We start from the raw sequence: 24,695 nt of genomic DNA, 5'->3' as shown, positions 1-24,695 counted from the left end.
TAGCTTTCATTGAAGTCAGTGTGCTCTTTGGCAATTGTTTATCGATTACACAAAGATCCGGTCTTTTTATAAGATCCGGTTACAATAAAATCAAAAGAAAATAAAAATTACAACTTTTTCCTTGTTTGTCGAACGAATCACGAGCTCTTGTTTTGCGGTCACTCGCTTTTGTGGGTTCTTCGCCTGCGTCGGGGTTAATCCGTGGACTACCGCGCGATCTAGATCCGGTCAGATCTACACGGTATAACGGGTGTTATCTCACGAAGGAAATAACAGTCGGGGGTACTATTTCACCAAGGAAATAATAGCCTTCTCGGGATCAAAAACCAAGTTTTGATCCGGAGTATTACCGTGTGGATCTCAGATCTGATCTTCCTCTCTCGAACTCCTGCCTTTTTTGACGTGGATGCTCGCCAAAAACCAGATCTGATGATGTCCAAGTCTTTAAAGCTTCAAACTTTCAAAGTTGAGATCTCAATCCAGCAGAACTTCGCATCCCAAAAGTTCCAACCCTTCACAAATGAGCCCCCTAGCCTATTTATAGGCACTCAGACCTTTGCCTTGGCGCCTTGGCACAGGTGGCCGGCCACCTTGGTGGCTCGGCCACCCCATGGGGTGGCTCGGCCGCCGAGCCACCCTTGGGTGGCTCGGCCATGGCCGAGCCACCTTTGGGTGGCTCGGCCACCGAGCCGCCCGAGTGACTCGTCTTTTGGCCGGGCTTTCGCCGTTGTGTCCGTTGTCCGTTTTTGTGATTTATCGGTTTGTCCGAGCTTCGCCATTGATCTGAACCCTGATTTGGCAGTCCGGATCCTGATTTGGTAGTAAATCCGCTTCGGTGTTCGAGTTCGAATCCGTTCTACGGTCGGATGACTCGTTGACTCACCGAACCGTTAGCTTGATTCCGCACGCGAATGGATGCATTCCGTTGCTTGCGTGTGATTCGTTAACCTCGTCACCTCGTTAATCCGCTTCGTTGCGTGTCACTTGGCTTCGGTGTTGTGGACTGACGCTCGTGTTTAGATATGTCACCCGATGGGTCGTTGGTTTGTCGAATCACCGTGCCGAGCTGTGTTAAGGGACCTATAGGCAGTTTTATACGCCTACACCATTGTTTTTCAAATGGCAAATGCTTAGGAAGTAATAACGGGAGAAGCTGGTAGATGATGAGAATTGTTTTAATTGTGATGGGAGATGTTGAAGAGTAGTAAAGATATTTATAGATGAATTTGGGGATGCTTTAGCCAATGAGTTTGTGTTATGATCAATTTTTTGTCTATGGAATACTTGGTCTACACCACAATAATTAAGTATATATGTTAGTTGGAAGTTATTTTCAAGATTTATGACCAAAGAAGTAGTCAGATATTGCTAGTTTTGACGTGACATAATGTGGTTCGTAGGTCATTCTGAAAAATTCAAATTTGGCCGAAGGATTACGATCCTTTTTACCATGGATACTGGTGGAAAATTAAATGCAGAGTTCAAGTTTATTCAGAAGATACGGTGGATAGGTTACCTGTTCCTAAAATTCGCTTAAAACGCGTGTTAGTCGGGATTTGAACCCAAAGTTCTCTGATGAAATATTAAGTTCCCCTCGATGGCACCACACCACTACACCAAACTTAGTTCTTTATACGCCGGTGCATAGTATCCTTAAAGTGTCTGATTATGCTTTTTATTGATCCAAGATTACATGTGATTTATGATGCTGATAGGTTTTCATCATGAAAAAAAAATCAGGAGGAATGTTGTGACATCCCACGTGATTGGCCACGACCTTTCCAAGGGAAAGGTTTAGTCCCACATCGGAGGGAATGCGAGTAATTGAGGCATTTGTACAGTGAAGCTAAAGACTCAAGTGTAACATCGGCTAGTCGATTTTGGCAGTTGTTTGAGCCAAACAGCACGTTACACTCAGTGGGTCCTACGGCTTGCACCCGCCAATGGGCCCATGGGCCCGGGGTGTGACAAAGTTGATGAGTTTCAGCTGGTTACATGAGCTATTCGTCTCTGTACAGGAAATGAGGGATTCAGGAAAAAGGGAACTTGTCATCGAATTTTTTATTCATAATTTTGTATTCTGAATGGAACGGCTTCGTATGATAGGGTGTGATATTTGCAAATATATACGTGACTCCGTAAGCCAAAATTCGAGATGTAAGGGAGCAATTATAATAGATTGATCATTCAGAAAACAAAAATTTTTATTCAACACCGTAAACAGTACAAACCAATTCAAAAGAAAGTCCGAAATTTCCACATTCAAGAGGAGAAGAAACAGTGGAGCTCTCATTACTCAAATGCTGATGGAAGAATCTACCAGTGGAAACTTAATCTTTGTCTATGTGAGTATTCTAATTAATTTTGTACTTCAATAGTTAGGGAATGGGGAGATGACCTTTGATGTAGTAAGATGACTAATTTTATTATGGTGGTCCGAGCTCAGACCTTATCTTGATGGTTCAAATTAATTAATCGAAAAGGATTATCACAGTTCGGTTTTCATACTGAATCACGCATCAGAGATTCCTTTCTGTACAGCGCTTCGCTGAAGAGCTAGAGAGTTGACTGATGATACTTAAACCAATTAATGACGCAAGTAGCGGTAGAAACTTTGTAGAGGATTTCAGGAGGTAATATATATATATATATATATATATATACACATTGTCTTAAGTTGCAATATAGAAATGGCACTTGTTGTGCTAGTTTTATCTGCTTTATTGTCAACGGCCTTGACAAAGACAGGAAGTTAGTTACCGATAATATCAGCCTCGGAAATAACTTAGAAACTTCATCAGCTATGGATAGTTATGGACTAGTAAGTAAGAATATCTCAGGAGCTAGACCCTTGAGTTTTGATGTTTTTAAACAAAAACTAAAAGTGGGCATTCAGGAAAAAGATCTAAATTAGAGGTACAAATGTTCAAACTTAATTTTGTTGCCCTGATTCATTCTTAAAAACATAAGACTTTGCTTAATTAACATTCCTGACAACTTTCTGTTATAGATTAAGCAATGACAAATCCAAACACCATTTATATCAACATATAAGAACACTTCTTACTATACAATACCACACACAAAAACAAACATAGCATAACAACAGAGATCGATAATTAATAATAAAGCTCTCATTTCTCGAGCCCAAAAGCAGATGCCTCAAAGCTGTCTGACAGTCCAGTGCCTGTCTTAAAGGTGAGCTTCTCTGACGAAGGAGTTTCAAAATACATCTCAACAACAGAGAGCCACAACAGAAGCTCCTTGGTCTTAACCCCTGTCATCTTCTTCATCTTGTGAGGCTCAACTAATGCAGTCACCTCCGTCGCATAGGAAACCTGACGCTTAATCTTCTTGAAGGTGTGGTTCTTACTCTTCTTTTGAATTATCCACACAAATCCAGCTGAGCGATTGTAGCCAAACTCCTCGATTTCCTCCATAGGGAACAAACCCTGTGGAAGGCAGATCTCTTCGAGAAGTTCAATTATTTTCTTTTTGCATTCAGCATCACCATGATAAACTTCTGCACCTGAGCGGTGGCTCTCGATGGTCTTAGATGCCATTGCTTATCAAAGTCTTTGAGCGAAGTAACACAAGAAATAGAAGGAGAGGATCAGAATTGTTCTAAGCAATGTATGTAAGAAGTTGGAGAGAGTAGTGAAGTATTTATAGATAACATGGGGAGGCTTTGGCCAATAAGTTTGTGTTATGATAAGTTTTTGCCTATGGCATACTTGGTCTACACTATAATAATTAAGTATATAAGTTGGTTGGAAGGTTATATCCTGATTTATGACTGAAGAAATTGTCAAAGAATGCTAGCTTTGACACGATATAATGTTGTTTTGGAGTTCATTCCGATTTTGAAACATTCAAAACTTGTTGTGGGATTAGGATGTTTTTACCATGAATGTTTTTGTAAAATTAAATGTAGGAATTGAGGGTTATTCCAGTAGAGATACGGTCAATAGTTTACCTATTGACCTTTTCTTGAAATTCATTTAAAAGTTGTGCTTTATTTGATTTGGACCTAAATTAAAATAACATCTTATGCTCTCTTTAACTACACCAAGTTTCAGGTTTATACTCTTACAAATAGTGCCCTTGAGGTATATAATTATCCTTTTTAATTAATGATCCAAGATTTGCATGAGAATTATGATCATTATAGTTCATCGTTATGAACTAAAGGAGGGTGAATATGATGAGTTTCACTTGTTTACATGAGCAAATCATCTCGGTACAGGCAGTAAAGCGATTAAAAAAAAGGAACGAAATTCTCGTATAATCTTTTTTTCACTTACGTGTATAGACTGGAGTATAGCAGCATTAGAGAAGGCTGAAATTTTGGAACCTGATTGATTATAGGAAGTCCCCCACAATGCAATTTAGTACATTAATGGTTATTACCATTTATGCATATTATTTTGTATTCATTTCAGATCGAGACCAAATAAGTCCAATATGGAATTAATCTATTATCGATCTGTACGTCAAGATTTGTGTGGTAAGGGGAGAAATTAAAATGAGTGTTGCTACAGGGACTCTAAATAGGGGATCACATGAGGGGATATGTGAGGTGTCCGCCCCTGAGGGCTAGATGCACTGTTCATGAACAGTGCATCTAGCCCCCCAAGGGCGGACACCTCACCTGTCCCCTCATGAGGTCCCCTATTTTTGGGGTCCCTGAGAAGTTTTCCAATTAAAAAAGATTGATGAATAAGTTGGGTAATCATTCCAAGTACGAAATTATTCAATGCTGAAAACAGTACATAACCAATCCAAAGAAAGTTCGAAACTTCCATATCCAAGAGGAGAAGAAACAGTATAGTTCTCATTACTCAAATGGTTATGGAAGCATCTATCGGTGGAAATTGCATTTTAGCCTGTGAATATTCTAATTAATTTTTTGCTTCAATAGTTGGGAGGTGGGGAGAAGACTTTTGAAATAGTCATATGACTGAGTTTATTATAGTACGGGCTTAGACCAGACTTTGTCTCGGTAGCTAAAACTAACTTATGGAAAACGATTGAGAGGATTTGGTTGCATTAATATAGCAATGGCTTTTACGGTAGCTAAAACTAACTTATGGAAAACGATTGAGAGGATTTGGTTGCATTAATATAGCAATGGCTTTTACGGTACTGAATCTCTAAACACGCCCAAACATTGAGAGGATTTGGTTGCATTAATATAGCAATGGCTTTTACGGTACTGAATCTCTAAACACGCCCAAACACGAGAATGATAATTAGCATTCCATTTCCACATCTATTCCATTCCATTTCCACATTCTTTCTGTTCTCACTTGACTCAATTCCCGCGTACCAAACAAGGCGTAAGAGAATATGTACTAAAAATCCGTAACTCTATATGCAGATTGTTGCCATAGTTTCTACCAATATATAGGGCACTCTCTTGTAATTGTAACTTTATGACATATAAAGGGGTAGTGTGGTTAGAAGAAAATGAAGTAGCAAATGTAAATAGAACAATCGGATTTGTAAATATATTATTTGGTTTGCAACTTTATAATTAAAAAAGGTTGCATTTTGCAGAAAAAACTCACAACAAATGCTACATCCAATTTAGAAGGAGAAAAAGTTGTAGGCTTCAAATTAGAGAATTAAAAAAAAAAAATTAATTCCACCTTATAAGAATTTTTTTAAAAATCTAAACTAAAAAACAATCTACGCCAAAGTTTTCTTATATAGTAAAATTTTGTAGGTTTTGCCTAATTGTTTTCCAACCAAACACTAAAGTTGTATTTGGAAATACACTTCCTACAATATAATTATGAAGTTGATTTACTGCAATAAATGCTGCATGCAACATTTATTGCTGCAGAATTTGGTGCAATTTATTTTTGCAGCAAACCAAACTGCCCCAAAGAAAAGAAACCCTAGTGCGACCATGAAATTTGGTGCAATTTATTTTTGCAGCAAACCAAACTGCCCCAAAGAAAAGAAACCCTAGTGCGACCATGGACGTAGGTATCTTGCCGAACATGGTAGAAATCATGGTCTTTTGTGATCACTTTTCAGTTCTTTCTTTTTCCTTCCCACACTTGCAGGAAGATCCGATTCCTAACAATCAAGGTAGGAAGATAATATTTTCTTATATTGCTTGGTGAAGAGTATCTAAATAGAGAGTTAATATAATTGATGAAACTAACTGAAGATTACTAATGTCACAAATATGAAGCGTATTTTGACTAGCTAGTAAAAACATTGCAGAGGATTTCAGAGAAAAAGTATATCTTATCTTAAGTTGCAATTATAGAAACAATACGTGATCATGTACTAATTGTTGGATATTTTATTAAAGAAAAGGCAATGTAACATGTTTTACATATTTTATTTTCCTCGGCAATTAATACGTGCATAATGGCTATATATTTATGGCGAACGTTACCGTATTAATTACGGGTTTATTGCGTAACGGTCGACATTATGGCGTACGTTACTGTATTGATTGCTAGGATTTGTAACGGCTCTCTAAGTCCCCTATATAAGCAGCCCTTCACATTCTCGGAAAAACAAAAAGAAAAAATATACAACAAGTTTCTCTTATTTTTCTTCTCTCCCCTACATATTATTTTCATATACATCTTAGTTTTATTTTATGGGCAACTTCCTTCATCTGAGCTGAAGCTCTGCACTCTCACCCGAGTGCAGAGGCCGGCCGTTTTCGGGGGCTTTTACCGCTAGGGGAGAGGGGATCATTTGCGTCAGGGCGATAGGCGGGTCCTCAATCTTCTAGGGCAGTGAATACACGACTGCTCCCGATCAGGCCAGATTTAATTGTTTATTTTTTCGGATTTATCTGCATGCTATAATCTTAATTATTTGATAAATTTCCAACAATCTAGAAGATTGATAAGTTTATAGCTTTTGCTTTTAATCCGGAAAAATTATATTAAAAAGTATTGTTCATCTAGGAAAAAATATATATTTCTTTCTGTTTAAAAAAAAGAGAAAATTAATAATAGTTAATTTGTTGTAATTTGCTTTACTTACTCTTGTTTATTTGTTAACTAATAATTTAATTTAGTTGTTATTAAAATAATATTAAAAAATAAGGAAAATTTGTTACTGTTCACTGAGGGTTACTGTTCACTCGAGAATTTTTCTGTTTATTAAGCAATTTTATTATTGTTCATCTAATCTAATTGCTTTCATTATTTGTTGGCATAACTAGTAATTAATACTATTAGTTAATTGCTATATAAAAAAAAATTATTTTTGTAACTGTTACTGTTCATTCCGAAATTAAGATTTTACTGTTCATTTAAAACAGTTTTAATTTTATTTTAAAAATGGTTACTGTTCATCCGAGATATAAATGTTCATAGGATTAATTAGTTGTTGATTAAAATTCGGAAAAACAGTTATAAAAAAAAACGTTACTGGTCATAAAAAGAATTCAGTTACTGTTCACCAAAATATCTTATTGCTTTAATTATTTGTTTAATATTATTGTTGTTTTAAAAAATAACCGAAATATTTTTTGTTACTATTCATCAGAAAATTAATTCGAGATTACAGTTTCTTTCTGTTCATCCGTTTTAATCACTATGGTTAATTGCTGAAATTAATTTGTTACTGTAATTACTATTAATTGTTCTTAACTAGTAATTAATCTAGTAATTACTGTGGTTAATCGTGCTTTACCATTCCTCTATGAACTGCGATGTGTGCTTGATTGGTCCTGCACAACTATATCTCTAATGATTTATGACTGGCTTGCCTTTGTCATCAACTATGATGATGTTATGTCCTTTGAACTTCCTTAGCTATATATCCTTAAGTAATGTGTCATTTCTAATCATGAACACCTTAAGTGATAGATCATGTATAGTTTCCCTTCTCTTGTATGTGAATAAAACTTTCCCTTGTGCTAGTGGATAAGCACTCATTTGAAACATGCTATAAATTTGCAGCAGTATACATATTTATCCTTGAAAATTTCATATACATGGTTTAGTATACATATTTATCCTTGAAAATTTCATATACATGGTTTTGACAAGTGAACAAAATCTGGATATATATATGCTTTGAAGTATTTAAATTTTTTCATGGTTTAATGCCTTCATTTATTTAAGCTATCAATATGGTGCCTTCTATAATTCCATACTTTGGAGTGCTTATGCATCTAATAAGCTTAGTACAGAAGGTGGTAAAAGTAAATGCAGATTTGTTCAGCAACTTAAGTAGCCATTGTCTGCAGCAGATGGGTTTTTACTCTCAAGACATGAAAATCATGAGGTTTGAACATCAATAGGAAATATTTTAAAGTTTCTATATATTGTTAAGGAACAAAAACTCATTGAGTGAACCGATTCAAGTTTTCTTAGATTAGTTGGTGTCTAAGGCAAGGTTTAGGAGTTGCGTAACGCACTCTGCAAGGAACGAGGTACTTAATTGATCTTTGATCAACCTCTATTACTATCCTTACCTGGCTAACTACCCGGGTAAAACTTTAATCTTTTCACTTTAGGAGTTTTTGGTTTGGAATAAGAGGACCGGAATTATGAGAAAAATTCATATGCATTTATTTAATTACGCTTCTTGCATCATATATTGCCTAATGATAAATGATCAATATATGAGCGAACCAAATCAAAGAGGTGCATCTTTTAAAATTCTATTTTATATGGTGGATTATATTTCAAATCTTCAAATGTAAAGTTCATCATTTTTATTGCATTTTGATGAATATTGCAATAAATGTTCATATGTCTTTTTAGATAACTTGCATTTGCATTTTGATGAATATTGCAGTAAATGTTCATATGTCTTTTTAGATAACTTGCATTTGCATTTTGATGAATATTGCAGTAAATGTTCATATGTCTTTTTAGATAACTTGCATTTGTTACATGATTAATTACAAGGTTTTATGCAAGAATGCACTTGTAAAATTTAAAGCACGTATGTACAAATATTATTATTATTATTATTTGTATAAGAGGTGGTACTAGAAAATGACAACATAAATTTGGAAGGTCTCCTTTGTAGACAACCAATTTAAATTTGGAAGGTCTCATTTGTAGGCAACCGATTTAAATTTGGACGGTCTCCTTTGTATGCAACCAATTTGTAACCTCTTATAATGGAATAATTTAAAAATTTTATGCATTTGAATTATGAAGTATGAAATATATTTTAAGATACGAAATCCTATTATGCTCTGCATGTATCTATTATTAATTTCATTCATGTATGTGCATATGCATAACTGCAGAATTTTTAGTTCCACATTAGTTTGAAATGTTCAGATATTAAGGTCAATCTGCACAAACACTATGTGTTTACATCTTCAGACATAGACTATGATCTTTTATGATCATAGATCATGACCTAATGTCAATTTCAAACAATATGATGGACTAATTACAAAATAAGAACTTGATAAATAAATACAACGGCTGCTAGGCAAAGTTGTGATTCTAGACTTTGTAAGTCTGTGAAAAGAATCTTGTTGATCCTTTGACTAAGGGATTATCCAGGAGTGTGATTCTGGATTTATCAAGGGAGATGGGGTTAAGCCCATAAATGAGGTCACTGACAGCGGCAACCCAACCCTTATTTGGAGACGTAGTCCCAATGTCGGTTCAATGTGGTAGAAACAAGCTGGACAAGTGACTCTCGTGTGGAGCATCGACCTAGATATATTTATATATCATTATGTAGCATTTGCTACTACCCCTTCTCTATGATGACGATGCTCTTATGATACAGTTGGCTAGGCTGAGTTTTACTATTAATAAGTCCAACACGTGTATTGTGGGGGATATTAAATAAACAGCTATAGTACCCTTTGAGGACTTACCTATGTGAGAGGAACCGTGATGGCCGCGGTTAGGGGGGGCTGGGCTAACCCCTAGAAACTCTCATGAGTCGGTTTATTGTGAGCATGGCCTTTAACGCTCAACCCGCTTTGCTCAATAGATGAAGCGTATTGTGTGTGTTTTCATCAATACCTGATTAAAGGGGCCTAATTCAAGGCCTAGTCCATTATGTCCCTCAGGTGGCGATGAACTCACAAAGGAAAGGTTCAAAGCTGGAAGCTACCTCTTCCGAATTCACGATACAAAAGGTTGCCCAACCTATATTTGTTTTATGATTTCTTGATTTATTTATTGATTATTGATTACTGAGTTTTTATGATTTCTTGATTTATTTATTGATTATTGATTACTGAGTTTTCAGTTAATATTGCCTTTTGGGGGGGACTGTTGGATATTTTATTAAAGAAAAGTGAGTTTTCAGTTAATATTGCCTTTTGGGGGGGACTGTTGGATATTTTATTAAAGAAAAGGCAATTTAATATGTTTTACATATTTTATTTTCCTCGGCAATTAATACGTGCATAATGGCTATATATTTATGACGAACGTTACCGTATTAATTACGGGTTTATTGCGTAACGGTCGACATTATGGCGTACGTTACTGTATTGATTGCTAGGATTTGTAACGGCTCTCTAAGACCCCTATATAAGCAGCCTTTCACATTCTCGGAAAAACAAAAAGAAAAAATATACAACAAGTATTCTCTTATTTTTCTTCTCTCCCCTACATATTATTTTCATCTACATCTCAGTTTTATTTTATGAGAAACTTCCTTCATCTGAGCTGAAGCTCTGCACTCTCGCCCGAGTGCAGAGGTCGACCGTTTCCGGGGGCTTTTACCGCTAGGAGAGAGGGGATCATCTGCGCCAGGGCGATAGACGGGTCCTCAATCTTCTTGGGCAGTGAATACACGACTGCTCCCGATCAGGCCAGATTTAATTGTTTATTTTATTCGGATTTATTTCATGCTATAATCTTAATTATTTGATTTAATTTCTAACACAAATGTCATCTGCTGTACCGTGTCAACAGCCATGTCAGAGACAACTAGTAGTTACAGACAGTATCAGCATAAGAAATAACTTAAAATTTTCATCAGTATTGATTCAGTAATGTATTGACCTTTACATGGTCAAATATGATTCCTGTATAATCATGAACTAGGACTTGAAGGATATCTCAGGAAAACTACACTGTGTTGATGTTCCAAACAAAAACTAAAGAGGGACATTCAGGAAAAAGATCGAGAACAGAAGTATGATATTCTTAAAAATAAAAGACTTCCATTAATACCATTATGCAATGACAAATCATAACACCACTTCTTTTAATACGAGAACACTTCTTAAAATACAGTACCAAATACAGCAATAAACACAGCTTGAGAAGGGAGATCATAATGAGTTATAGAGCTCTCATTTCTAGAGTTCAAAAGCTGATGCTTCAAAGCTATCAGAAAGCCCAGTTCCAGTCTTAAATGTGAGCTTCTCCGATGAAGGAGTTTCAAAGTAAATCTCAACAACAGAGAGCCACAATAGAAGCTCCTTAGTCTTGACTCCCGTCATCTTCTTCATCTTGTGAGGCTCAACTAATGCGGTTACCTCAGTTGCATATGAAACCTGACGCTTGATCTTCTTGAAGGTGTGATTCTTACTCTTCTTCTGAAGTATCCATATGAATCCCGATACACGATTATATCCAAACTCCTCGATGTCCTCCATAGGAAACAAACCCTGTGGGAGGCAGAGCTCTTTCAGAAGTTCAACGATCTTCTTCTTGCACTTGGCATCTCCATGGATAATCTCTGCACCAGAACGGTGGCTCTCGATTGATTGGGATGCCATTACTTATCAAATGGTGAGCAGGTAACACAAGAAATAGCAAGAAGATGAGTTTGTTGTAGAGGGGCTGAGTTTGTTGTAGAGAGGTGAGAGAAGCTGTAGAGCGTAGTGAACTATTTATAGATGGATTTGGGGAATCTTTGCATCATAAGTTTTATGTATTGATCAGTTTTGTCTTTGGAATATTTGGTCTACGCCACAATAATTAGCATATATTATTGTTGGAAGATTAGTTTCCTGATTTATGACCAAAGACTTCGTCAAACATTGCTTGATTTGACATTACTAATGTAGTACGTATTTCATTCTGAAACATTCAATTCTGGCTGTAGAATATTTTAGGGATTTTTTTTTTGGTCAATGAAAAAATGCTTTATTCATTTACCAAAATATATGGAATTTATGTACATCACAGTCTCCAAATTGAGAAAACAAAGCTTCTAACAGGAAGCTATCAACTTACAAAGATGTTATCCAATCCTTATATTCATCTAAGATAGGACAATTTAGGCAAATAGTTAAGATATCAATTTTGATATTCTTAACCAAATGAGTAGCACCTGTAACTCCTTGCTGAAAAAATCTATTATTCCTTTCTATCCACAATCTGTATACAGTAGTCGCAAGAGCCATCCTCCTAACATTTGTTTTAAATCCATTCCCTCTTTGTCTGGTGTTAAACCAATTCATGAGTAATTCCCACTCACAAGATTGCCAAGTCATTCTGAGCCAGACCATGATGGCTAACCACACCTCTCTTGAATATGGACAGTCAAAGAACAAATGATTCCTTGTTTCAGAGGCTGATCCTGCACATAGTAGGCAAGTATTTGAATTAATGGTTTCTCTTCTCATCAACCTGTCTTGTGTAAGTAATCTGTTTTGCACTGCAAGCCACAGTACAAATGTGTGCTTCGGATAATTCAGCTTTCCCCATATTGTGTTGTACCAAGGAACAATGTGTGAACCAGGGGAGAGAATAGAGTAAACTGCAGTTAACTGCAATTTAGATTCCTTATAGCAAGCACTGAGAATCTGTTTCAAGTTGTCAATCCCTCCAGTGACAGCCAAAGCTCTGTCCCTACACTTGATCAGCTGCTTCCACATCCAAGAATTCTCTTTTTTAGCCTTTACGTGCCATACAGCCCAATGTTTTAAATAGTTTCCATGGATCCATTTCACCCATAAACTTTCCTTGTTAACATGAATATACCATAGGCTCCTTAATGCTGAAGACAGATTCCAAATAGAAGCAGAGAAAACTCCCAAACCACCCTGTTTTTTCCGATAACAAATTTTATCCCATGAAACCAATGGGATTCTGAAAGAAGTATCAGACTTTCCCCATAAGAATTTTCTACACAGCTCATCTATCTTCTGAGTTACTTTAACAGGAAGAACGAAATTGGTTGTCCAGTAATTTTGAACACCTAATATCTCACTTTTGATCACTTGAAGCCTTCCTGCATATGATAGATTACTATGTCTAAGCCACTTCTGAAACTGACCAGAGATTTTATCCAATAATGGGTTACAATCTATGAATGTTAACCTCTTACAGATGAGAGGTACACCCAAATACTTGAATGGAAGAGTCCCTTCAGAAAACCCCAGCATATTTGTAATTGCTGTTTTGGTATTTTCATTCACACCACCAAAGTAAATTGAGCATTTGCTCAGATTAGCTTCCAGACCAGTAGTAACACTAAAGTCCTTCACACAATGGTATAGTTTTTGGACTGAATATAAGTATCCCTTGGCGAAAAGCAGTAGATCATCCGCAAATATTAGGTGTGATATTTTGAGCTTACCACACATAGGGTGATATCTGAACAGTTTTTCTTCCTTTAAAAGCTCTAATTTCCTTGATAAGTATTCCATCCCCAAGTTGAACATGTATGGAGAAAGAGGGTCTCCCTGCCTTAAGCCCCTCTTACCCTCAAAATAGCCATGAAGAGTTCCATTTAGAGAAATAGAAAATCTAGGGGACGAGATGCAAGCCAAAATCCATTTGACCATCACTCTAGGGAAACCCAGACCTTCAAGCATTTTCTTCAAAAATTTCCAGTTAATTGTATCAAAGGCCTTTCTAATATCAATACTCAACATAACTCTTGGTGAAATCCTCTTCCTACTGTAGCTTTTAGCAAGCTCATGTGCCAATGAGATGTTACTGGAAATTTGTCTACCTTTGACAAAAGCACTTTGTGCTTCATTCACTATGCTCCCCAAGATTGGTCTAATCCTGTTAGCTAGGATTTTGGATATGAATTTATAGATGCAGTTACAACAGGAAGTAGGCCTATAATCAGAGGGAGAAACTGGGCATTTTATCTTAGGAATAAGAGTGATAGAAGTAGAGTTTACCATTCCCAGCATTTTTCCATTTTTGAAGAATTCCTCAATAGCCAAAATCACCTCCTGTCCAATCACAGACCAGGTAGACTTATAGAAGGCAACTCCATACCCATCAGGACCTGGAGCTTTGTTATCATCCATTGAGAATATTGCACTTTTTATTTCCTCTCTTGAAACAGGCTTAGAAAGCATGTCAGCTTGAGCAACAGTCAAACATGGCCCAGACTGAATGATTTGAGTGTCTGGAGTGATAGTTTCTGAGTCTGACCCCAATAAGTCCTTGTAGTATAACACCATTTCTTTAGCTATCTCCTCTTGATCAGAAATTCTCTGTCCTAAGGCATTGTATAGAGACAACACCTTATTCTGATGACAATTTGCTTTGATCCTGGAGTGAAAGAAATTTGTGCACCTATCTCCCTGAATACTCCAATTAATTCTAGCTTTTTGTTGCAGAAAAGATAGTTCACAATCCAAAAGTTTATTGTAATTTGCAATGCATTCCCTTTCATTTTTAATGAACTCTGGGTTGAGAGGGGAAATTTGCAGTCTGCCCTGAGCTTCTTCAAGAGCCCTTCTAGCTTTCAGAACCTGCTCACTGATATTAGCATAATGCCTCTTGTTTAATTCCTTAAGAGCTTCTCTCAGCAGCTGAAGCCTCTTACATACTGTATACATTTTAAACCCCTCTACTTTTGTCTGCCAAATAGCAGACACAACAGGAATAAAGGAGTCATGTTTAGACCACATTTTGAAATACCTGAAAGGTTTCTTTCCTTTTGAGCAATCCTCAAAAATTGTTACTAATGCAGGTGAGTGGTCAGAGCAATTAGGGAGCAAGAATTCAACCTGACTAGCATTGTACTTAAGAAGCCAAGTATCATTCACCAAAGCCCTATCCAGTTTACACCATACTCTAGAATCATGATCCTGCTTATTATTCCAAGTATAAAAGCATCTTGTTGTTTTAAGTTGATTTAGATGGCAATCTTCAATACAATCTCTGAAATCTTTAGTATCAGATTCAGAGACTATTGTTCCTCCAATCTTCTCCTCACTGTTGATGACAGTGTTGAAATCCCCACACAAAAGCCATGGTTCATTCCTTATTGACTGTTGAGCAGACTTCAATTCATCCCATAACACCTTCCTAGCCTCCATTTGATTAAAAGCATAGATTGATGTAATAATACATTCCATTCTCCCATCTAAGGAATTAACTTTGCATGTGACACTTTGATCAGATATATTGATGATTTGAACTCCAAACACATTTGAATCCCACATAATCAAAATTCTGGCTTTGCTTTGATTGCTGGCATTGGATATCCAATTCCAGTTTCTAGCAATTCTCTGCACTGCACTCTGAATCCTACTATTTTTAATTTTTGTTTCAAGCAAGGCTATATAAGAGAGATGGTACTGAGATAAGAAATGCTTAACCATGTGTTGCTTTGAGGATTTGTTTAATCCTCTAATATTCCAAAAAGATAGATTCATCATTTATCACCCCCTCCACCTCTATCTAGTGTAGAAGGATCAATATCCAAAGTATTTAGATAAGAGTAAGAATTACCATGTATGATATCCTTATTCTTTTTACCATTTTGAACATGAATCCATGGATTATTCCCTTTTGTAGAGTAACCAGGACTCAGTCTATCTTCTGGACTTTTCTCTTTGACATGCATCACATGCACAGACCTGTGCATAGCCTGCTGCCCAGAACTGGAGGTTTGAATTGCAGTCCTTATCCCATCCTCAGCAATCATCTCCTTGATAAGCTGATGTGAATTATTAACATGTCCTTGATCTCCAGCAGTAGAAATATGCACATGCTCAGCCTGAACACTGCTATCATGCTCAGCAACTCCAATCTGACTAGAATTCCCCTTCTGAGAATCCCTCCCCTGTTCATGAGTAGCATTCACAATATTAACATTATCCTTCTCATTATTTCCAGGTTTATGATTTTGATTTTGCTTAGGTATCCATCTCTGTGTTTTCACAAACTTTCTACATGTTTTTGTGTCATGCCCAACCTGCTTGCAAATATCACACCACATAGGTTTTAGTTCATAAATCACCTTCTGAGAGTGTTTTTTCCCTTTTGGGTCTTGAATGATGATCTGATCAGGTAGAGGAGATGGTAATTTAACCTCAACTAACACCCTCGCATAAGCCAAACGCTGTTTATTAGCAGTTAGACTATCAGTTGCAATAGGACAACCAATAGCACTCACAATTTTAGAAATGCTCTTAGCATTCCAAAGGTTAAGCCTTAATGATGGGAGTTGAATCCACATAGGATAAACACAATCCTTAATTTTGTCAATCTCCTCACCATTGGACCATTGCTTCAATAACAAAGGTCTTGAACCAAAAAACCAAGGCCCTTTACATAGAATCTCATTCATCTCATCAATACTCTTGAATTTGAACAGAAACAGTCCAGGTTTAAGGAGGCAGACTTCTGACAACAAATTTTTCCAAGTTTTCTGCACATAACTTTCCATAGCTTTAAATTTGACATTCAATCCCATTACTTGACCAATTAGAGAAGATTGCCAAATTAAAATATCCTCATTTCACTTTATATCATCAAAAGAAACTGTATCCTTGTTATCAGAGGGGATATAGTTTAAATTCATCCCATTACCCAGTTTCCTATTGTCTGAGAACAGACTAATCCAGCTTTTTCCAATTTTATCCTCAGTTTCATTTGAAATCGAGGCCCCTTCAGCTTTTTCATTTGGTGAGGCTATCGTTTCTTCATTTCTTTTACCAGAATTCAATGTAGTAGTAGCTTTCTCTACATTCTGATTTGTATTCAAAGAAAAAGGAGAATTCAACTGGAAATCCTCCTTATCTTTACCTAGATCAACCTCATCTGCCCAAGACACTCTAACCGAACTACTAGAACCAGTAGATTGCTTATTGCGGTCAAGAACTCCATTAGAACCAAAAAACCCAGAAAATTGACGCTTGCTGAGATCACCATTAGATCCAGGAGATTTAAGCTTACTAAAATCAAGAACGTCATGAGATCCAGAAGATTTAAACTTACTAGACCCAACAGTGAGATCAAGAACTCCTGATTGGACATCCACAGGCACTCGATCAAGAACACCTTTAGATCCAGGAGATTGGAACTTACTAGAACCAGCAGAGAGATCAAGAACTCCAGATTGAACATTCACTGGTACTCTATCAACACGAGCACACTGCAAATTGTTTGAATTCAGCACATCAGCCATTGATCTAGATTTATTTGCCTCTTTTGGACCAGTAGATCCCATCTCAATGAAATCTTCATCATCTTCATCACTTCAGACATCAGAATGATCATCAGATGTCTCAGAAATCAGATTTGAGGCTCTCAATCCAATCTCTAATAACTTTTTCCCACTACTTTTCTTCTTCCTAGCCATCAGAAACTCAAAATTTTCTCCAAATTACCCGGCGGGAGCGCAAGATAGCATGACGAAAATCGCCCACTAACTTACACTGTCAAACCGCCCATTAGGAGAGAGAATTGATTGAACTAAGAGGGTTAGGTTTAAAAAAAATTTATTTTAGGGATTTTTTAATCATGAATACTGCTGGAAAATTAAATACAGAATTCAGGGTTATTCGAAGAAAGTAAGAATAAGTTTCTTTCTCTAAAGTCCATTTAAAATATGTGTGCTTGGTAGAATTTAAACCTGGGTTGCATTGGTTAGTCCTTCTAAACTCTATGTTATGGTGAGATGTTATATACTACAGATATCCATTTAATGGATGTTGCCTGTTTCTTATCAGCATTACTAACGTGACTGCTAACTCTAGATGTAGCCAAACAAATATCAGATATGATACTTTAGACAGAAAGTAACATCCCTATAATTTGCGCATATTTATGTTTTGAAATAGTTAATTCTTTATGTTTCTCAAGAACCAATTAATTTATATTCATAAAGAGTATTAGCACAGTTATAACAATAAAAATTAAACTTTTTATGATTTTTATCTATATAGCACGTCAAAAAGATAGAATTTTCATTCTTGAAGCTTGCTTGCTTCTCTGAAGTCTTTCATATCAATACAAAATGCCTTATCATGTTGATGATGATGGTTATGTATATTTATAGTAGTTGGAGGCTAAACGTGGAAAGTCCCAATAAAGGTAGAAAATAAAGGAGAAAATAGGGAAATGATATGTTATCCAATACATGATTATATGCCACCTAATGTAGAAGATATGATATCAGAAGAACATATAATACTATGTTTAATACTATGTGTGGTTACCTATTGACCTTTTCTTGAAATTCATTTAAAAGGTGTGCTTGATTTGATTTGGACCTAAATTAAAATAACATCTTATGCTCTCTTTAACTACACCAAGTTTCAGGTTTATACTCTTACAAATAGTGCCCTTGAGGTATATAATTATCCTTTTTAATGATCCAAGATTTGCATGAGAATTATGATCATTATAGTTCATCGTTATGAACTAAAGGAGGGTGAATATGATGAGTTTCACTTGTTTACATGAGCAAATCATCTCGGTACAGGCAGTAAAGCGATTAAAAAAAGGAACGAAATTCTCGTATAATCTTTTTTTCCCTTACGTGTATAGACTGGAGTATAGCAGCATTAGAGAAGGCTGAAATTTTGGAACCTGATTGATTATAGGAAGTCCCCCACAATGCAATTTAGTACATTTATGGTTATTACCATTTATGCATATTATTTTGTATTCATTTCAGAGACCAAATAAGTCCAATACGGAATTAATCTATTATCAATCTGTACGTCAAGATTTGTGTGGTAAGGGGAGAAATTAAAATGAGTGTTGCTACAGGGACTCTAAATAGGGTATCACATGAGGGGATAGGTGAGGTGTCCGCCCCTGCATCTAGCCCCCAGGGGCGGACACCTCACCTGTCCCCTCATGGGGTCCCCTATTTTGGGGTCCCTGAGGAGTTTTCCAATTAAAATAGACTGATGAATAAGTTGGGTAATCACTCCAAGTACGAAATTATTCAATGCTGGAAACAGTACATAACCAATCCAAAGAAAGTTCGAAACTTCCATATTCAAGAGGAGAAGAAACAGTAGAGCCCTCATTACTCAAATGGTTATGGAAGCATCTATCGGTGGAAATTGCATTTTAGGCTTTGATTATTCTAATTAATTTTTTGCTTTAATAGTTGGGAGGTGGGGAGAAGACTTTTGAAATAGTCATATGACTGAGTTTATTATAGTACGGGCTTACAGACCAGACTTTGTCTTGGTAGCTAAAACTAACTTATGGAAAACGATTGAGAGGATTTGGTTGCATTAATATAGCAATGGCTTTTACGGTACTGAATCTCTAAACACGCCCAAACATGAGAATGATAATTAGCATTCCATTTCCACATCTATTCCATTCCATTTCCACATTCTTTCTGTTCTCACTTGACTCAATTCCCGCGTACCAAACGAGGCGTAAGAGAATATGTACTAAAAATCAGTAACTCTATATGCAGGTTGTTGCCCTAGTTTCTACCAATATATATGGGCACTCTCTTGTAATTGTAACTTTATGACATATAAAGGGGTAGGGTTAGAAGAAAATGAAGTAGCAAATGTAAATAGAACAATCGGATTTGTAAATATATTATTTGGTTTGCAACTTTATAATTAAAAAAGGTTGCATTTTGTAGAAAAAACTCACAACAAATGCTACATCCAATTTAGAAGGAGAAAATGTTGTAGGCTTCAAATTAGAGAATTAAAAAAAAATTAATTCCACCTTATAAGAAAATCTTTTTAAATCTTTACTAAAAAACAATCTACGCCAAAGTTTTCTTATATAGTAAAATTTTGTAGGTTTTACCTAATTGTTTTCCAACCAAACGCTAAAGTTGTATTTGGAAATACACTTCCTACAATATAATTGTGAAGTTGATTTACTGCAATAAATGCTGCATGCAATATTTATTGCTGCAAAATTTGGTGCAATTTATTTTTGCAGCAAACCAAACTGCCCCAAAGAAAAGAAACCCTAGTGCGACCATGGACGTAGGTATCTTGCCGAACATGGTAGAAATCATGGTCCTTTGTGATCACTTTTCAGTTCTTTCTTTTTCCTTCCCACACTTGCAGGAAGATCTGATTCCTAACAATCAAGGTAGGAAGATAATATTTTCTTATATTGCTTGGTGAAGAGTATCTAAATAGAGAGTTAATATAATTGATGAAACTAACTGAAGATTACTAATATATTGCTTGGTGAAGAGTATCTAAATAGAGAGTTAATATAATTGATGAAACTAACTGAAGATTACTAACGTCACAAGTATGAAGCGTATTTTGACTAGCTAGTAAAAACATCGCAGAGGATTTCAGGGAAAAAGTATATCTTATCTTAAGTTGCAATTATAGAAACAATAAGTGATCATGTACTAATGTCATCTGCTGTACCGTGTCAACAGCCATGTCAGAGACAACTAGTAGTTACAGACAGTATCAGCATAAGAAATAACTTAAAATTTTCATCAGTATTGATTCAGTAATGTATTGACCTTTACATGGTCAAATATGATTCCTGTATAATCATGAACTAGGACTTGAAGGATATCTCAGGAAAACTACACTGTGTTGATGTTCCAAACAAAAACTAAAGAGGGACATTCAGGAAAAAGATCGAGAACAGAAGTATGATATTCTTAAAAATAAAAGACTTCCATTAATACCATTATGCAATGACAAATCATAACACCACTTCTTTTAATACGAGAACACTTCTTAAAATACAGTACCAAATACAGCAATAAACACAGCTTGAGAAGGGAGATCATAATGAGTTATAGAGCTCTCATTTCTAGAGTTCAAAAGCTGATGCTTCAAAGCTATCAGAAAGCCCAGTTCCAGTCTTAAATGTGAGCTTCTCCGATGAAGGAGTTTCAAAGTAAATCTCAACAACAGAGAGCCACAATAGAAGCTCCTTAGTCTTGACTCCCGTCATCTTCTTCATCTTGTGAGGCTCAACTAATGCGGTTACCTCAGTTGCATATGAAACCTGACGCTTGATCTTCTTGAAGGTGTGATTCTTACTCTTCTTCTGAAGTATCCATATGAATCCCGATACACGATTATATCCAAACTCCTCGATGTCCTCCATAGGAAACAAACCCTGTGGGAGGCAGAGCTCTTTCAGAAGTTCAACGATCTTCTTCTTGCACTTGGCATCTCCATGGATAATCTCTGCACCAGAACGGTGGCTCTCGATTGATTGGGATGCCATTACTTATCAAATGGTGAGCAGGTAACACAAGAAATAGCAAGAAGATGAGTTTGTTGTAGAGGGGCTGAGTTTGTTGTAGAGAGGTGAGAGAAGCTGTAGAGCGTAGTGAACTATTTATAGATGGATTTGGGGAATCTTTGCATCATAAGTTTTATGTATTGATCAGTTTTGTCTTTGGAATATTTGGTCTACGCCACAATAATTAGCATATATTATTGTTGGAAGATTAGTTTCCTGATTTATGACCAAAGACTTCGTCAAACATTGCTTGATTTGACATTACTAATGTAGTACGTATTTCATTCTGAAACATTCAATTCTGGCTGTAGAATATTTTAGGGATTTTTTAATCATGAATACTGGTGGAAAATTAAATACAGAATTCAGGGTTATTCGAAGAAAGTAAGAATAAGTTTCTTTCTCTAAAGTCCAATTAAAATATGTGTGCTTGGTAGAATTTAAACCTGGGTTGCATTGGTTAGTCCTTCTAAACTCTATGTTATGGTGAGATGTTATATGCTACAGATATCCATTTAATGGATGTTGCCTGTTTCTTATCAGCATTACTAACGTGACTGCTAACTCTAGATGTAGCCAAACAAATATCAGATATGATACGTTAGACAGAAAGTAACATCCCTATAATTTGCGCATATTTATGTTTTGAAATAGTTAATTCTTTATGTTTCTCAAGAACCAATTAATTTATATTCATAAAGAGTATTAGCACAGTTATAACAATAAAAAATAAACTTTTTATGATTTTTATCTATATAGCACGTCAAAAAGGTAGAATTTTCATTCTTGAAGCTTGCTTGCTTCTCTGAAGTCTTTCATATCAATACAAAATGCCTTATCATGTTGATGATGATGGTTATGTACATTTATAGTAGTTGGAGGCTAAACGTGGGAAGTCCTAATAAAGGTAGAAAATAAAGGATTCGGATCCTCTCCACTATAAAAAAAATAGTGGAGGGACCACTACATAATCACAACCATTGATTATCTAGTTGATGATTATGATTTTTTCTTTTAGTGCAAATTAGGAATGAGTGCAATACACGGGAGTATGGTAAGTGTTAGATTTAGATTGTATCATAACCGCCTACTAAATAATCAACGCTTGAGATTAAAAGTAGTGGTCTCTCCACTACTTTTTTGTAGTGGAGAGGATCCAAATCCAGAAAATAAAGGAGAAAATAAGGAAATGATATGCTATCCAATACTTGATTATATGCTACCTAATGTAGAAGATAATATATCAGAAGAACATAAAATACTATGTTTAATACTATGTGTGGTTACCTATTGACCTTTTCTTGAAATTCATTTAAAAGGTGTGCTTGATTTGATTTGGACCTAAATTAAAATAACATGTTATGCTCTCTTTAACTACACCAAGTTTCAGGTATATACTCTTACAAATAGTGCCCTTGAGGTATATAATTATCCTTTTTAATGATCCAAGATTTGCATGAGAATTATGATCATTATAGTTCATCGTTATGAACTAAAGGAGGGTGAATATGATGAGTTTCACTTGTTTACATGAGCAAATCATCTCGGTACAGGCAGTAAAGCGATTAAAAAAACTATAATAAACTCAGTCATATGACTATTTCAAAAGTCTTCTCCCCACCTCCCAACTATTAAAGCAAAAAATTAATTAGAATAATCAAAGCCTAAAATGCAATTTCCACCGATAGATGCTTCCATAACCATTTGAGTAATGAGGGCTATACTGTTTCTTCTCCTCTTGGATATGGAAGTTTCGAACTTTCTTTGGATTGGTTATGTACTGTTTCCAGCATTGAATAATTTCGTACTTGGAGTGATTACCCAACTTATTCATCAGTCTATTTTAATTGGAAAACTCCTCAGGGACCCCAAAATAGGGGACCCCATGAGGGGACAGGTGAGGTGTCCGCCCCTGGGGGCTAGATGCACTGTTCATGAACAGTGCATCTAGCCCCCAGGGGCGGACACCTCACCTGTCCCCTCATGGGGTCCCCTATTTTGGGGTCCCTGAGGAGTTTTCCAATTAAAATAGACTGATGAATAAGTTGGGTAATCATTCCAACTTCCAAGTACGAAATTATTCAATGCTGAAAACAGTACATAACCAATCCAAAGAAAGTTCGAAACTTCCATATCCAAGAGGAGAAGAAACAGTATAGCCCTCATTACTCAAATGGTTATGGAAGCATCTATCGGTGGAAATTGCATTTTAGGCTGTGAATATTCTAATTAATTTTTTGCTTCAATAGTTGGGAGGTGGGGAGAAGACTTTTGAAATAGTCATGTGACTGAGTTTATTATAGTACGGGCTTAGACAAGACTTTGTCTCGGTAGCTAAAACTAACTTGTGGAAAACGATTGAGAGGATTTGGTTGCATTAATGTAGCAATGGCTTTTACAGTACTGAATCATTGTTGGAGTTATTGTCTCTAATTGTTACTGTGCAAGCTAATCTCCTAATTGTACTATGCACACTAATCCTCCGACACATAAATTTACACGTAATGGTAGAATGATAAATCTGACGAGAACTGAAGAGGCATTGATACAAATTGAAGAATTAATGTGAAAAACCCCCATAAAGGTAGAAAATAAGGGAGTAAATACAGAGATGATATAGTACCTAATACATGGCTATATGCTACATGATATATGAGATACGATATTAAGAGAATATATACTACTATATTTAACATCCACTCTCAAACGGTATGCGGGTCTACCAATGGTAGTTCGTTAAGAAGAAGTGTGCTGTTGTTTTACTTGCAGGCGTTCGTTGCAATAGTAGGCGTGCTTCTGGTGGTTGAGGAATGAGGACTGATGGCCAGCATGTATGACTGAAGAGCCAGTAAGAGGTGTACTGGCCCGGAGACTCACAGCTGAATGGTAGCCTCGAGAAGTCCGCTGGACCAGTACTTTGAGCACAGAGCTGGTCGGAGGGGTGCTTGCTCGGAGAGCCAGCCAAAAGTTTACTTGGCCCGGAGAGCCGGTCAGAGGGAAGCTTGGCCCGAAGAGCTCACCAGAGGGATATTGGCCCCAGTTGGTTAGTGTTTGACAGTGGATTAAGGTGCAACAAAGTTGCTGTCAAAAAAGAAACAAAAAGTATAAGTTTGAAATTTGAGGTTAGAAAAATCAGGCCCGAACGGGTGCAGTCGTGATTCACTGCCCTAGAAGATAGAGGACCCGCCTATCGCCCTGGCGCAGTAGATCCTCTCCCCCTAGCGGTAAAAGCCCCCCGGAAATACCCGGCCTCTGTACTCGGAGGAGAGTAGCAGAGCTTCTGCTCAGACGAAGATGGTTGCCCAAAAAAATATAAGTAAATAGTAGCAGGGCAATTTTAAG

The 24,695-nt window shown here is 36.4% G+C and overlaps 3 protein-coding genes across 3 annotated transcripts; all 3 read right to left on the bottom strand.

Moving 5' to 3' along the window:
• LOC109820522 lies at nucleotides 3,012-3,619 on the bottom strand. Its single transcript, XM_020386681.1, has one exon. It carries the CDS (start codon nucleotides 3,561-3,563, stop codon nucleotides 3,135-3,137), a length of 429 nt encoding a protein of 142 aa, XP_020242270.1. The 5' UTR covers nucleotides 3,564-3,619; the 3' UTR covers nucleotides 3,012-3,134.
• On the bottom strand, nucleotides 11,102-11,778 carry LOC109820688. The gene has a single exon (XM_020386878.1). It carries the CDS (start codon nucleotides 11,702-11,704, stop codon nucleotides 11,282-11,284), a length of 423 nt encoding a protein of 140 aa, XP_020242467.1. The 5' UTR covers nucleotides 11,705-11,778; the 3' UTR covers nucleotides 11,102-11,281.
• On the bottom strand, nucleotides 20,733-21,409 carry LOC109820697. The gene has a single exon (XM_020386885.1). The coding sequence runs from the start codon at nucleotides 21,333-21,335 to the stop codon at nucleotides 20,913-20,915; it is 423 nt and encodes a 140-aa protein (XP_020242474.1). The 5' UTR covers nucleotides 21,336-21,409; the 3' UTR covers nucleotides 20,733-20,912.

This window comes from Asparagus officinalis, chromosome 8 (assembly GCF_001876935.1).
Source record: "Asparagus officinalis chromosome 8, Aspof.V1, whole genome shotgun sequence".
Taxonomy (NCBI): domain Eukaryota; kingdom Viridiplantae; phylum Streptophyta; class Magnoliopsida; order Asparagales; family Asparagaceae; genus Asparagus; species Asparagus officinalis.
This window is presented reverse-complemented; position numbering and strand designations above follow the sequence as displayed.